This window comes from Chrysochloris asiatica, unplaced genomic scaffold (genome assembly GCF_000296735.1).
Source record: "Chrysochloris asiatica unplaced genomic scaffold, ChrAsi1.0 scaffold00067, whole genome shotgun sequence".
NCBI classification, from domain to species: domain Eukaryota; kingdom Metazoa; phylum Chordata; class Mammalia; order Afrosoricida; family Chrysochloridae; genus Chrysochloris; species Chrysochloris asiatica.
Window position 1 is genome coordinate 7,731,355 of NW_006408585.1, and position 16,413 is coordinate 7,747,767.

General features: G+C 41.5%; 1 protein-coding gene across 1 annotated transcript in view; it reads left to right on the top strand.

The window, feature by feature from the left end:
- The first annotated feature begins 4,321 nt into the window (after positions 1-4,321).
- RTN1 (reticulon 1) overlaps positions 4,322-16,413 on the top strand; it is a 317,230-nt gene continuing 305,138 nt past the window's right edge. The window contains exon 1 of the mRNA XM_006864592.1: positions 4,322-4,568. Within this exon, the coding sequence (XP_006864654.1) occupies positions 4,322-4,568 (247 nt within the window). The remainder of the gene's footprint in view (positions 4,569-16,413) is intronic.

Genomic DNA, 16,413 nt, shown 5'->3' on the forward strand with positions numbered 1-16,413 from the left:
TGTACAGGGTTTCCGAGGGTGTAAATCCTTATGGGAGTAGAAAACCTCATCTTTCTCCCGCGGAGCGGCTGGTAGTTTCGAACCGCTGACTTTAAGGTTCGCAGCCCAATTCGTAACCACTATGCTACCAGAGCTCCTCTATTGAGTGAACACATTTTCTCTAATTTATTGTTACTAAACATCTTTTGAACAATAGTGCACTTGCAGGACAAAGGAAGGAGCAGACTCTAGACTTTTTCATTTCAGCATTTTTCAAGAGCATCTGAATGTTACTGAAGTTGACCTTTGAATATAGACGTTGATCAGTATGAAACCTTCAATGTGCGTTCAAAGGTTTAGAGTTCCACAAAGCCTCACAGTACCCTTCGCTCCACCTTTTTTAGTAAAGAAACAGACAAGTTTATTCCTCCACTCTGCGTGTTAACCACTACACTCTGGTAGCGTAGTGGTTACAAATCAGGCTGCGAACTGCAAGGTCAGCAATTCGAAACTACCAGCTGTTCTGTGGTAGAAAGATGAGGCTTTCTGTTCCTGTAAAGATTTACAGCCTCGGAAACCCTGTACAGGGTCGCTATGAGTCGGGACCGATTCTATGGCACACAACAACAACAACTGCGTGTTAGGCTGAACCTTATTTTTTCAAGTCACATCATTTACAGACAATTCAAGAAAACATAAGTCTTGCTTGAAACATTAGTTGTATCTAATCCATTCTGACTCATGGAGACACCATCTATATCAGAGTAGAATTTTGCTCCATAGGAGTTTTCAGACATAGAATGCCAAGCTTTTCTTCTCCAGGTATCTCTGGGTGGACTGACTCCAGTCTCCATGCTTTCTTTTAGTAGAGGAGAATGTGCTATTAACATTTGAACTACCCAGGGACTCCCTTGTTTAAAAGGATGAGTCTAAATATAAGAACAGCACATTGTAAGGAAAGTCACTTCCTTCCCATGCATTTACATTTAACTATCAAATATATTTCATCTTATCAGAAAGTCCTAAATAAAGAAAAAAAGAGGAAGAAGCTTCTTGGGATGTCCAATATCTCAAACAAAATAGGCTTTCCAAAGATAGTTTATATTTTGCCCTACCAGGGCTCAGTATTTCTGAACGAAACCATAGCTGCTATTTATCCAGCCTATTTACACTCTGTTAAGTGCTTAACAAGAGTCCTGGCATGGTGCCGTAGTACAAGCACTGGATTGTTAACTACAAAGTTTGGGGTTCAAATCCACCAGGGGCTCCTCGGAAACCCTATACACGATTGCTGGGCGTCCAATCAACCTGAGGGCACTTGACAGCAATATACCAACTTCTTTACTCTGAAATTGATCAAACATGCAATCGAGATGCATTGATGATTACTGGTGATTGGAATGCTAAGACTGGAAACAAAGAGGAAGTGTCAGTCATTGGAAAATAAGGTCTTGGTGATAGAAATGATGCTGGAGATCACATGATAGAATTTTACAAGACCAATGACTTATGCCTTGCAAATACCTTTTTTAATCATAAAACACAACTATACACATAGACCTTTCCAAATGGAATACATAGGAATCAAATTGACTATATCTGTGGGGAAAAATGGTAGAAAAACTCAAATATCATCAGCCAAAACAAGGCCATGGGCAGACTGGAGAAGACCATCACTTGCTCATATGTAAGTTCAGGCTGAAGCTGAAGAAAATGAAAAGTCCACAGAGCCAAAATATGACCGTGAACATGTTGTTATTGTTGTTAAGTGCCATCGACTCAGATCAGACGCATAGTAATCCCCTATAGGGTTTCCAAGGAGCGGCTGGTGAGTTGGAACTGACAGTGCTTCTCCTATGGCGCCACCTGAATTTAGAGCCCATCCCCAAAGCAGATTTGATGCATAGATGCTAATGACTGAAGACCAGAGGAGTTATGGGTGACATCAAGAACATCATACAGGAAGAAAGCAAAAGGTCATTAAAAAGGCAAGAAAGAAAATCAAATATGGATGTCAGTAGGCACTTAACAAAAACAACAGAGACTCTAAAACTTGTTCTTGAGCAAAGAGAAGCTAAAGCGAATGGAAGAAATGAGGTAATAGCTGAACAGAAAATTTCAAAGGGCAATTCTAGAAAACAAAGTCAAGTATTATAATAGTGCAAAGAACTGCAGCTAGAAAACCAAAAGGAAGGACACACTCAACATTTCTTAAGCTAAAAAACTGAAGAGAATAATTCAAGCATTGACTTAAAATATTGAAGGATTTTCTGGACAAAATGTGGAATAATGCAGAAAGCATGAAAAAAAGATGGAAGAAATACACAGAGCCACTATCCCAAAAAGAAATAGTCGATGTTCAATTATTTCAAGAGCTAGCATATGATCATGAACCAATGATACTGAAGGAAGAAGTCCAAGCTGCATTGAAGGCATTAGTAAAAATAAAGTCTTCAGGAATTGACAGAGTCAAAATCTTTAAACAAACTGATGTAGCTCCAGAGATGCTCACTCATCTATGCAAAGACAGCTAGCTAACAGGCCAATCCATTGGAACACACCATATTTGTGCCTATTTCAAAGAGAGGTGACCCAATGGAATTTGGAAATCTTGTAACAATAACATTAATATCACATGCAAGTAAAATATTGCTGAAGATAATTCAAAATTTGTCGCAACTGTATACCCTCAGAAAAACTGCCAGAAATACAGCCATATTCAGAAGAGGACATGAAACTAGGAAAACTCATTAACAACCTGTGATAAGAGATAACACAACCTTGCCTAACCCAAGCCATGGTATTTTCAGTCGTCTCATACAGTCCTGGTGTGGCACTGTAGGATAAACATTGGACAGCTAACCACAGGTTGGCAGTTCAAACCACCAGTCACTCCTCGGAAACCCTAGGTCACTATGAGTTGGAACCTACTTGATGGCACTAACAAAAACATATACATATAACAATGACTATATAAGGCTGTAGACTTTATGCATTTCAATTATGGTGTTGGAGATGAATATTAAAGTACCATGGACGTCCAGAAGAACAACCAAATCTGTGCTGGGAGATGTACAGCCAGAATGCTCTTCAGATGCTAGGGTGGTGAGACTTCTTACTCATACTTTGGACATGTTATCAAAAGGGACCAGTCCCTGGAGAAGGACATCATGCTTGGTAAAGTGGAGGGTCGGCGAAAGAGAAAGACCCCCAACAAAATTCATTGGCACAGTGGCAGCAGCACTGGGTTCAACCGTAACAACAATTGTGAGGTTGGCGCAGGATCAGCAAGTGTTTAGCTCTGCTGTACATCGAATCAAAGCCGACTGGAGCACCATCAATAAATAACAAAGTGCTTGACAGTTTATCAGTCTGTCGGGGTTTGGAAACCACTCAGAAGTACCTGGAAGAAAGGGCCTTGCGATCTGCATCCCCAAGGTGAAAGCTGGAAAACCATTTGGAGCATAGCTCTACTTTGGACACATGGGGTCACCATGAGTCAAGTCTACCCACGGCAATTAATTTGTGAGGTGGGCCGTGAGAGTGAGGCGGTAATCACATTCTATGTACCCTGAGGGGTGGTAGGGACTTGGTCTTTTTCTGAAGCTCCACTATTTCTGCAAACAACAATTTAAAGACACAGGATTTAAACTCGGGGCAGGTTCCCGTGTTTCCATCTGCAACCAACATCCGCCTCCAGCCCTTGCCCACGCAGAGCTATATCCTTGCACAGTTGAATGTGGTGACTCTCAGAACTGTGACTTTGAGGTCTCCAATCTGGCGTATGTCTTTGCCTCCAGTCCCAGGGCTTAACTTTGTTAGTTGGAAGGGCGGCTTGCGCTTTCGACGACTGGGGCCTGCTTCTGCATGCTGCTCTTCAACTTTTACCCCATCTCCAAAAAGAGGACGATTCAAGTGGACTTGGCACATTTCCACGATCCCCCACCCCACAGCCGGTGGGGAGCTGACGTGCGCCCAGGAAGACTCAGACTAAGCAGGCCATTTCCACCTGCGTAATCACAGGCTTGGGAGTAGGGAGGCAGCGGCGGCGGCGGCTGCGGCGGCGGCAGCGGCAGCGCCAGGAGTAGGAGGAGGAGCGCAGGCAGTGGCCACGGCGGCGGGAGGAGGAGGGGGAGGAGGAGGAGCTGAAGCGGGAAGCGCGGCGGCAGCAGCACCACCAGAGTTGCAGCAGCAGAGGCGGCGGCGGCGGCGGCGCGAAATCACCGCAGCCTCCCTAAGTCCGGAGTCCCAGCGCGGGTAGCATCAGGAAGCGCCCGGTAGCCCAGCCACTGCACCTCGGCCCCGCGAAGCCGCTGTCGCCGCGCCCCGGGGACCGTCAGCCATGGCCGCGCAGCCGGAGCCGCAAGACGAGCTGCTGCCCCTGGCAGGCTCAGGGTCCCAATGGTTCGGGGACCGGGGGGAGGGGGAGGACGAGGTGGTGACGCTGAAAGGGGTCAAGCCGACGTCGCCGGCGGGGGAACCCGACCGGGGCTTGGACGCCTGGGCCGGGGCCCGGGAACCAGCGCCTCCAGAACCCGGCTCGGGCTCCGCGGAGCCGCCGCCCGTTGCCATGGAAACTGCATCCACAGGTAAGGCTGGCGAGCGCCGCTGCTCCGCAAATGGCGACCAGAACGCGGGTTCCCAGCCGAACCTCTTCTCCGCAGCTCTCTGCACCTTCCTCGCGCTCTGTACCGTTAGCACCGACCCCACCCCCTATCTCTGTTTCGCCATGAACTGATTGGTAGAAAACAATTTCATCTTCCCAAAGACTCGTAAGAAGACAAAATACTATTGATCCTATTATCTAACAATTATTTCGGCTTTTAAAATTACCCTCACAAGCAATTGCAGTATTTTGGCAGCTGGCGTCCGGGTACAAGTTTCTTTTCTTAGTCATGGGGTTCAGGACTACACTGCTCGCTTGGCATGTTATGCTGATTTTTTGGGGCGTGTTTGCGCGCAGCGTGCGCACCAGCGACTGGAGACGCTGACAACAAAGCGTTGGGGCAGGCCCGCGATTACTAGACGCTCCTTGGTCCAGGGAGGAGATGTGGCTTTAAGTCTCCTGTCTCCCTTTCTTCCACTAATCACCATTCCCTTCTCGCTCCCAGTTCCCCACCCCCACGGAAAACAGAAATCCCAAGATATGGATGTGTGATTAAGGAGGGGTAACGCTGCAAGCGGGTTGGGAGTTGTGGCAGCCTCCGCCCAGAATCGGTTTTCTGTTCATCTGCATAGAGCGTTAAAACTTGGAACCCCTAAGTGCAGAGGATCTGTTGTGGTGTTGGAGGGCTTGGGTGATGGTGTTCAGAAGAGACAGTTTACCTGCATCTTGTACTGTACCGGTTATTTTCTAGTTGCCTTGGGCTGGACCTTCCTTAGGCCAGGTAGACTCTCCATTCAGAGCCAAAGTGTTCGGGTGCCCACGGGAGTCCAGGACCCAGGTGCACAACCTCCTCCCTGAGGGCTGGGAGAGGCGCGCTTTGGGGAAGAGTTGCTGGCTTGCTTAGTGTTGTGGTTCTGTGGAGTGGAGTGTGTTCTCAGAAAGCTTTGCTGTGATGTGTTGGGAGTGGTGTAGTTTTTGAAACATTTCAAAAAGGTCTGGGACAGTGGGTGCGCTTTGAGGACAAAGGGAAGGGGGACAGGACTAGCTTGCATGTTCTTCTTGCCCATTGATTTAGGGGAACACCTTTGGTAAGACAGACAACCTTTCTTGAAGGGTTATATGGAGTGTTTTAGGTAGTCATAACTGTGCCCCCGTACAAAATATCTGAGTTCTGGAAAGGAGTTTAGGTAATGAGTTGAGTGAAAGATGACAATTTATTTGAAGGGGAGAGGAATTGGGGGGGGGGCATATACAAGAAAGAAAAAGAAAAGGTTAAAAAGCAGAACCTCTTTTGTCATATCTTATTATATCTCAGAGTGGGAAAGGATATCCAGCGAAGGATTGCTGTTCAGCTTTTCAACTTCTGAATCTGAATCAACAGCAAAACTCTTGTAACTATCAAAGGATATAGGCGTAATATTTGTCATTGTTAGTCTTTGTGGAGGGTAGGGCAAAGTTCAAAACCTTTACCTGTTGTGTTGTTAAATGCTGTGGAGTCTGTTCCTTCCCATAGCCACCCTGTATAGGGTTTCTGAGGAGCAGCTTAAAAAAAGTCACTTTGAACTGCCAACCCTGCGGTTCAAAGTGACTTTTAAGTCCAGTGCATTAACCCTCAACCTTTGTTGTTGTTGTTAAGTGCCGTTGAGTCGATTCTGACCCATAGTGACTCTGTATAGGGTTTCCAAGGAGAAGCTAGTGGGCTTGAACTGCTGACGTTGCAGTTCAAACGGCTTTGTAGTCTCACGCATTAACCCACAGCGCCACACCCGGACTCCTACTATCACTAAATTACTTCTTTATAAGCTACACAGTTGTCATTAGTGTCACCAATGTTAGGTACATTAGGGAAAGGAACTAGGTGCCTTCTGTTCAGTAATACTCTACACACTAAGTTGTTATGTATAAAATTCATACAATTACTGTCACATATTAGGTATTTACCATTTTAAATGTTATTGTTGTTGCTGTTAAGTGCCGTTCAGTGGGTTTCCACTCATAGTGACCCTGTATAGGGTTTCTAAGGAGCAGCTGGTGAGCTTGAGCCACTGACCTTGCAGTTCAAAGGGCTTTGCAGTCTGGCCCATTAACCCACAGCGCCACACCAGGACTCCTTAAATGTTATTATTAGCATAAAAATTATTTTACTTTGTTAAATTGTTAGGAGATTTTTAATCAACAAATACCCCCCAAAAATCAAGCTTGATGCTTAGTTTGGGTGGAAGAAAAATAAGAGAGAAAGAAGCACACATTTTTCATATTAGCAAAGAAATTTTGTAGTTTATTATTGCCACTCACAGGAATTTCTCACCTAGTTGTTGAATTGTTTAGTACTTTAAATCTGAATGCTTCTTATTAAGTAGATTCTGAGGGCTGCTGTAAGAGAGATGCCAGAAATGATATCCAAATAAATAACTTGTTAGTGTCTGTGAGACCCATAACGACCCCCAAGGAGTGGCTGGTGAGCTTGAACCACCTACCTTGCAGCGAAACCGACTTTGCAGTCCAGCACATTAACCAACAGTGCCACACCAGGATTCCAAATAGATAACTACAACTTGAAAACTTGGCATTAAATCTGGGCCAGTTGGCTTATTTGTTATTTCTGTGGTTCTTTTGCTGTATCGGAGTCCTGGTGTGGTGCTGCAAAGTCAGTTGGAACTATAAGATCCGCAGTTCCAGTCACCAGTCACTCCTTGAAAACCCTATTCAAGGTCACTATGAGTTGGAACGGACTGAACTGCACTTAACAACAACAACTACAACAGCAATATTGCTATATGAGTCAGTTTGAAACGCAAGGTTGGTAGTTTAAATAACTTTATAGGGGAAGTTGGAAACCCTATACTGGGTTGCTATGAGTTAGAACCAACTCTACTGCACTTAGCTAGCAAGCTAGCTAACTATTGTTATAAGAAGGACGTCTGGTAGCATAGCAGATTATTAACTGGGCTGCAAACTACAAGGTTAGCAGTTTGAATATGCCAGCCGTTCTGTGGGAGAAAGATGAGACTTTGTGCTCCCATAAAGATTTATAGCCTTGGGACTCCTATACAGGATCGCTATGAGTCAGAACTAACTCCACGACACACCACCACCATTGCTATATGACAAGTCAGCAGGAAAATCCTCAAGTTTATCACAGACAAAACTCCGAGGATGTCTATTAAGGCTGCTGCTTTAGCTTTGAATAAAGATTGATGCACTGGAGGACTCAAGCCAAATAAAGAAGGTGACTTAGAATTGGAGAGTGATGCTCTATTGCTTTTCCAGGTAGAGCATTACAATGTAAAACAGATACTGACGTTTTGAAATCTGTTTTTCTGAAAAAAATACACCACCAATCATACCATCTGGACGCAAATGCTGTTATTTATTTTTATACAATGATGGTCATTAAAGTTCCCAAAGCAACATTTCCAAAAATATTCCTCTGTAATATCCTGAAATGAATATATATTTTCAATATTAAAGCGACACTATGAAATTCCATCATGTAATTTCAGGTATTGTCATTGCTTCTGTCATCTTTTGTGGGATAGAAATCTTCTCACAAAAAGTAACAGGTTCTCCTAAAGCTACAATATTTCATGTCTAAAATGTACACCATATGTAGGCTACCGTATATTAGAGTTGTTAATCAGGAATCAGTACCTTCATTCATCTAATAACTTTATGTGAAGGATGTTAAGAGCAATTTTTTTTTTTAATGATTGGTTATTTTATTCTTGGAAACTATTCAAAAAGAGCACACAATAACAAAAGAGTAGAACAATGGCCCTCTGTTTAAAAAAAGAATTTGAAATAGAACATTTGAACAAATTAAAATTGGAAGATCTTAACTTCTTAACTGCTTTGGAAATCAATTCATTGATGGCTTTGTGCATGGGAGGAAAAAACAGAGGCCAGAATGGAGAATGGTCTAGAATATGATTTGCTTCAGTAATTAATCTTAATTTGTAGATAATTCTGCTTAATTTCTTAGATAATTGCAATGCAGTATTTTCCCAATTTATTTAACTTTGAACACAGGGCTCACAAATATATATATTTATACATATCACTGTCAGGTAGCAACAAAATATTGAATATTGAAACATGGTAAAGAGCACCAGAATGGTGGTGGTGGTGGTGATGTGCCATGGAGTTGGTTCTGACTCATAGCGACCCTGTACAAGGTTTCCAAGGCTATAAATCTTTATGGGAGCAGAAAGCCTCATCTTTCTCCCATGAAACAGCTGGCAGTTTTGAACTGCTGACCTTATGGTTTGTAATCCGATTCGTAACCACTACGCTACCAGAGCACCAGAATATTGCCAGATAATAGTGACAGAAGATGAGTTACTCAGGTTGGAAGGCACTCAAATTAACGACTGGGGAAGAGCTGCCTCCTCATAGTAGAGTCGGCAGTGATGACAAGAATGGAGTGAACCCTTCTGGGACCTGCATTTGCTGATGGGGCATAATTCAAAATGATGAGAAACAGCTGTAAACATCCATTAATAATCAGAATATGGAATATACAAAGTATGAATCTAGGAAAATTAGAAGTTGTCAAAAATGGGATGGAATGCATAAATATTGATAATGCTAAGCATTAGTAAGGTAAAATAGATTGGCAATTTTGAATCTGACAGTCATATGGTTTACTATGTTGGGAATGACAAATAGGCTTTGTATTCATCATCAAAAAGAACATTTTAAGATCGATCATGAAGTACAACGTGGTATGTGATAGGTTAATATCCATATTCCTACAAGGAAGACCAGTTAATACAACTATTATTCCAATTTATGTATCACTAAAGACTGTGATGGTGAAATTGAAGAATTCTACCAACTTCTTCAGTCTGCAGTTAATAAAACATGCAATCAAGATGTATTGATAATTACTGGTGATTAGAATGCAAAGGTTGGAAGTAAAGAGGATCAGTCATTCGAAAATATGGCCTTGGTGGTAGAAATGATGCTGGAGATTGCATGATAGAATTTTGTAAGATCAATGACTTATTCATTGCAAATACCTTTTTAAAACAACATAAAAGATGACTATAAATACAGACATCACCAGATGGAATACACAGAAATCAAATGACTACATCTGTGGAAAAACTCCATATTATCAGCCAAAACAAGGCCTGGGGCAGACTGTGGGACAGACCATCAATTGCTCAGATGCAAGTTCAAGCTGAAGCTGAAGAAAATGAAAAGACATCCACGATAGTCAAAATATGAACTTGAACATATCCCACCTGAATTGAGAGATTATCTCAAGAAGAGATTTGATGAATTAGACACTAATGACTGAAGACCAGAAGAGTTGTGGGATTGCATCAAGAACATCATACAAAAAGTAAGCCAAAGGTCATTAAGAAGACAAGAAGGAAAAAAAAAAAAGAACAAAATGGTTGTCAGGAGAGACTCTGAAACTTGCTCTCCAGTATAGAGATGCTAACACAAATGGAAGAAATGAGGAGGTAAAAAAGCTGAATAGAAAATTTCAAAGGGCAGCTTGAGAAGACAGAGTCAAATATTAAAATGAAATGCTCAGAGACGTGGAGTTAGGAAACCAAAAGGGAAGAACACTCTCAGCATTTCTCAAGCTGAAGGAACTGAAATAAAAATTTAGGCTCTGACTTGAAATACTGAAGGATTCTATGGACAAAATATTGAATGATGTGGAATGCATCAAGATACTATGGAAAGAATGCAGAATCACTGTAACCCAAAAGAAATAGTTGATGTTCAACCATTTCAAGAGGTAGCATATGATCAAGAGCCAACGATCCGGAAGGAAGAAGTCCAAGGTGCATTGAAGGCATATTGGCAAAAAAATAAGTCTTCAGGAATTGATGGAATATAAACTGAAATCTCCCAACAAACTAATGCAGCACTGGAGGCACTCACTCATCTATGACAAGAAATTTGGAAATTTGGTCAATTGATTGGAAGAGATGCATATTTTGCCCATTTCAGAGAGGTGATCCAATGGAATGTGAAAATCATTGGATGATATCATTAATATCACATGCATGTAAAATTTGACTAAAGACAACTGAAAATAACTGCAGGAATACATTGATAAAGAACTTCCAGAGGTTCAAGCAAGATTCAGATGAGGACGTGGAACGAGGGATATCATTGCTGATGTTAGATAGATCTTGGCTAAAAGCAGAGATATTTGCTGTGCTTTATTAATTAACACAAAAGCTTTGTATTGTATGGATCCTGACAAGTTATGGACAACATTGCAGAGAATGAGTATTCTGGAACACTTCATTGTGCTCATGAGGAACCTGTACATAGACCAAGAGGCAGTTCAAACAGGACAAGGGAACACTGAATGGTTTACAATTAGGAAAGGTGTGCACCAGGGTTGTATTCTTTCAAACCCACCACATGTTCCTTGGAAACCCTATACAGGGGTGCTCTAAATCAGACCCAGCTGGAGGGCACTTAACACAACATACACGCAAGAGAGCCATACTACCACCAATCATCCTCTGAAGTCCATTTGAAGACTCGATTGACAGTCTTCACTTTTGGGTGTGTTTGATAGATGAGTGTTGTTGTTAGTTGCTGTCAGGTGGGCTCAACTTTACACATAACTGAATGAAATGTTGCCCAGTCTTGCACCATTTTCACATCATTGCCTTATTTGAGCCAGTCTATTGTTGCAGCTACTGAATCAATCCACTACAAGGAGAGTTTCCCTCTTTTTTCATTGATGTTCTGCTTTACCAAACATCATGTCCTTCTCCAATGATTGCTCTTTCATAATGATGTGACACGCTATCAATAACATTGTGAAGAATGGCTATTCCAGAACATTTAATTGAGCTCATGAGGAGCCTGTACACAGACTAAGAGGCAGTTGTTATAACAGAGCAAGGGGATACCGAATGGTTTAAAATCAGGAAAGGCGGGCTTCAGTGTTTATTCTTGAACCATATTTGTTCAATCTATATTCTGAGTAAATAATTTGTGAAGCTGGAACATATGAAGTAGCATCAGGATTGGAGGAAGACTCTAACTAATTAACAACCTGTGATACGCAGAGGATACAACCTTGCTTGCTGAAAATGAAAAGGACTTAAAATACTAATAAAGATAGAAGACTACAGCCTTCGGTATGGGTTGTACCTCAATGTAAAGAAAACAAAAATCCTCACCACTTGACCAATAAATAACATCATTCTAAATGTAGAAAAGATTCAAGTTGTCCAAGACTTCATTTTGCTTGGATTCACAATCACTACTCATGCAAGCAACATCCAAGAAATCAAATGATGCTTTGCATTAGGCAAATCTGCTGCACAAGATCTCTTTACTTTATAGAGTTCAAAAGCAAAGATATCATCAGTTTGAGGACTAAGGTGCGCCTGACCCAAGCCATGGTATTTTCAGTAACCTCGTATGAATGTGACAGTTGGACAGTGAATAAGGAAGACCATAGGGAATTGATACATTTGAGTTGTGCTATTGGAGCATATTGAATGTACTATGGACTGCCAGAAGAACAAATAGGGCTGTGTTGAAGAACTACAGCTGGAATGCTCCACAGAAGCCATGGTGGTGAGTCTTCATCTCATACTTCTGGCTTGTTATCAGGAGGGACCAATTCCAGAAGGAAGACATCATGCTTGGTAAAGGGGAAGGGCCAGCGAAAAAGAGGAAGACCTCTACTGAGATGGATTGGCACAGTGGCAGCAGCAATGGGCTCAAGCGTAGGAACAATTGTGAAGATTATGCTGGACTGGGCAGGTTTTCATTCTGCTTTGCATAGGGTCGCTGTGAATTGGAACAACATGATGCGTCTAAAGTAAGAGACACGAAGTCTTGGAGTCCTTGCTTCACTTGGATATACTCCTCAGGGACCAATTTCTTTTTCTTAACAGTCCACAGTGTATTAAGTATTCCATGTCAACACCACAATCAAATATGACACTTCTTCTTTAGTCTTTTTCATTGTCCCTATATTATACACATTATGAGTTGATGAGAGTCCTGGTATGGTGCTGTGAGCTTAATGTGTCAGATTGCAAAGTCATTTGAACTGCAAGGTTGATGGTTCAAGCTTACCAGCTGCTCCTTGAAAACCCTGTACAAGTTTGCTATAGGTCAGAATCAACTCAGTGGCACTTAACAACAACAACGTGAGGTGATGAGCAATTTCATAAAAGTGACATCTTTGCTTTTTGAATTTTAAAGAGGTCTTTTACAGCAGATTTGCCCAAGGCAATACATTGTTTGATTTCTTGACTGCTGGCTGCCTCCTTGGACACTGATTGTTGATTCAAGCAGAATGAAATCTTTGACATCTTTCATTTCTTTATCATCTATTATTGGGCCCAGTTGTGAGGATTTTTGTTTTCTTTACATTCAGGTGTACTTCAAACTGAAGACAATATAACTGTTCTACAAACTCTCAGAATTAGAAGTAGGTTGACCACCTAGAAAAGAAATGGAAGGAGGAAAGTTGTTGTTAAGTGCCATCAAGTCTGTTCCAACTCATAGCGACCCTGTATAGGAGTTCCAAGGAATGGCTGGTGAGTTTGAACTATTGACCTTGTGGTTCAAACTGACCTTTCAGTCCAGTGCTTTATCCCCTAGCGCCACACTAGGAAATTTAGGGTCATTTCCAAAAATTTCCTTCAGAAGTTGTAAATGTCCACCTTTTGTTATCATCATTTAAGAAAGGCACGGTGCTACTTAAATGAGAAGAAACACTACATTTTGTTTTACAGTATCTTAAACTATATATCTAAAAAAGGAGTTTAAAAACTGAATGCAATTCAATTCTTTGGACATAACTTTTGTATACAATCAATAGCATTTTGGCAATGAGAAGGCCTATCTTTTTCATATCCAAACCAACACACTGCCATCAAGTTGATTCTGACTCATAGTAACTCTGTATAGCATTTCAAACGCTGTAAATCTTTGTTGTTGTGTGCCGTGAAGTCCGTTCTGACTCATAGCGACCCTGTACAGGGTTTCCGAGGCTATAAATCTTCACGGGAGCAGAAAGCCTCATCTTTGTCCCACGGAACAGCTGGTAGTTTCGAACTGCTGACCTTGCAGTTTTCAGCTCAATTCATAACCACTACGCTACCAGAGCTCCTTAGAGGATCAGTAAACCTCATCGTACCCCTTTTGGAGTAGCTGGTGGGTTTGAACTACCGATCTTGCAGTTAGCAGTCCAGTGTATCATCAGGGCTCCTTTCTTTTTCATATATTGTTGTTGTTGGTAAGTGCCTGTTGAGCTGGTTCCAACTGATAGTGACCCTGTATAGGGTTTCTGAGGAGCGGATGGTGAGCTTGAGCTGCCAGCCTTGCAGTTCAAACTGACCTTACAGTCTAGTTTATTAAACCACAGCACCACACCAGGAGTCTTCTTTTTCATATAGGGAATCCAAATTCGGTTAAACTAAGATTTAGAAACACTTACAGACCCTAAACATACATTCTGAAATGTTTGTTTGTTTTTCTCAAGGTTTACAGCTGAATTTTCCTTTCATGTATTTGCTGTCCCAAGAAGTGCATCCCACTTACTGCCCCTCAAATACACCATAGGCTTTCTGGCTTGTGTCTCTTTTCGAGGCTGTGCATCTACTTCTAATTCTGAGGGTTAGGAGAAGAGTTGTTGATTACCTTGCTCATTATACTGTGTATTCTGGATAGCACCAGTTATGGAAAGTTTTTATTATTTGTATCATGAGAAACCATTCTGGTTCAATTCAACTTAGTAAATATATACTCAGTGTCTCCTTTGTGCAGGGATCTGTGTCAAAAACGGGTTGCGGTTTCTTAGAACATGTACACCTTTCTCTTTCACATTGCCATTTAGTTTCGCCAAATAGTTTCTTTTGTGTCCATTTTCTGGTTTTCATTCTCAGGTTATTGCTGGAAGCTTGACTAGCAGGCATTATAGTAATCTAACCACAAGGACCTCTGAGGTCAACAGAGGATGAATAACTATGAAGACAATTTACTCAGACTGCATAGCTGGGGGTAAAAAAGAATCCATCTATCTGTCTATATCAATGTACCTGCCTACCTGTCTACCTACTTACCTGTCTATTTAATTCTATGGTTCTTCACAGAAATAAATGCAGCTGAACTCTAAGATCTCTAAATTAATTAGTTGTGCTATTTAAAAAATTAAATTATTTAATGCTGAAAGAATTTAAGAGAGCTTTAAAAAATGGAGAACAGCAAATCATGACATTTTAAAAGAAGGCAATCTATCCCTTTAACAAATGCCCTTTCATGATAAAATAGAGAAAGATAAATAACTGAATTTTATTTAAATAATATTTGAGGGTTAAAAAACAAACAAACAATGAGGAGATCATGACCAGGAGACGCCCACTGCCTGAGGAGGAAAATGAAGTGATGATGTATGGCAGAAGAGAGGGAAGAGTTTCTCAATTAAAATTTAGCCTGTATTATTTAGGCCAGATAGTGATTCTTATAGGAAACATACAGAAAGAGAGACTGGAAGTCCCAGATTAGTAAAACTGAAAAACAGAAACCAAATAAAACTCAATCCACTGCCACCCAGTCCATGTTGACATATGAAAACCCTAGAGGATAGAGTAGAACTCCTTAGGGTTTCTAACACTATAAATCTTGATGGGAACAGACAGCCTCATCTCTCTCCCATAGAGCAGCTGGAGGGTTTGAATGGCCAACCATGTGGTCAGCAGCCAGTGCTTACTGGATTAGTAAACAGATGATAAAATCCTAAATCACTGCTTTAATGATGTTTGTTTATTAAAATCCAACCACTTTACATCTTCTGGTACTAAGTTTACTGAACAGTTTGCAAGTCACTGCCAGTCTTTTTATTCTTTATTTTATTTAAAATAAATTATTGTGACGGTTTACAGAGAAGATGATCCATTCTACATTCAACAAATCATACACTTTGTTTCATCTCAATGATTGCATGACAGTTGCCCCGCTTCCTCCCTGTGGTTACCCACATACAAATATCTTCTTTTAAACTTTTATATATATTTGGGGGATAGATCGAGATATGTTGTTGCTGTTAAGTGCTGCTGAGTCAGTTCTGATTCTTATCGACCCTGTTTAGTGTTTCCAAGGAGCAATTGGTGAATTTGAACCGCCGAGGTTGCAGTTCAAACCGACCTTGCAGTCCAGTGCATGCTCCCACAGTGCTACACCAGGACTTCCAGGGCATCTGTATCAATTGGTAGATTTGAATGGTTGACCTTGAGGTTAGAAGCCCAGCTCGTAATCCACTATGCTACCAGAGCTTTCTGTGTGTGTGTGTGACATGCTGTCTGGTCGATTCCGACCCTGTATAGGCTTCCGAGGAGCAGCTGGTGAGCTTGTACCACCAACCTTGCAGTTCAAATGGCTTTGAAGTCTGGAGCATTAACCCACACCAGGACTCCCATACATATATTTTTGGTACATAAAATATGTATATATTTGTTGTTGTTGTTACATGTCTTTGGTTCCCACCCATAGCAACTGACCCATAGGGTTTCCGAGGAACGATGGTGAACTTGAACTGCCGACCTTGTGGTTCAAACCAATATTGCAGTCCAGCGCATTAACCCACAGTGCCACACCAGAAATCCATATATATTTTGTTAGTGACATCAAGTCAGTTCCAACTCATAGCGACCCTGTATAGGGTTTCCTAGGAGCAACTGGCGAGCTTAAACCACAGCAGACCTTGCAGTTCATACTGACTTTGTAGTCTAAATCATTAACCCACAGCAAAACACCAGGACTCCCTATATAAATATAAATATATAATATATATATATATATATATATACACATATATATAT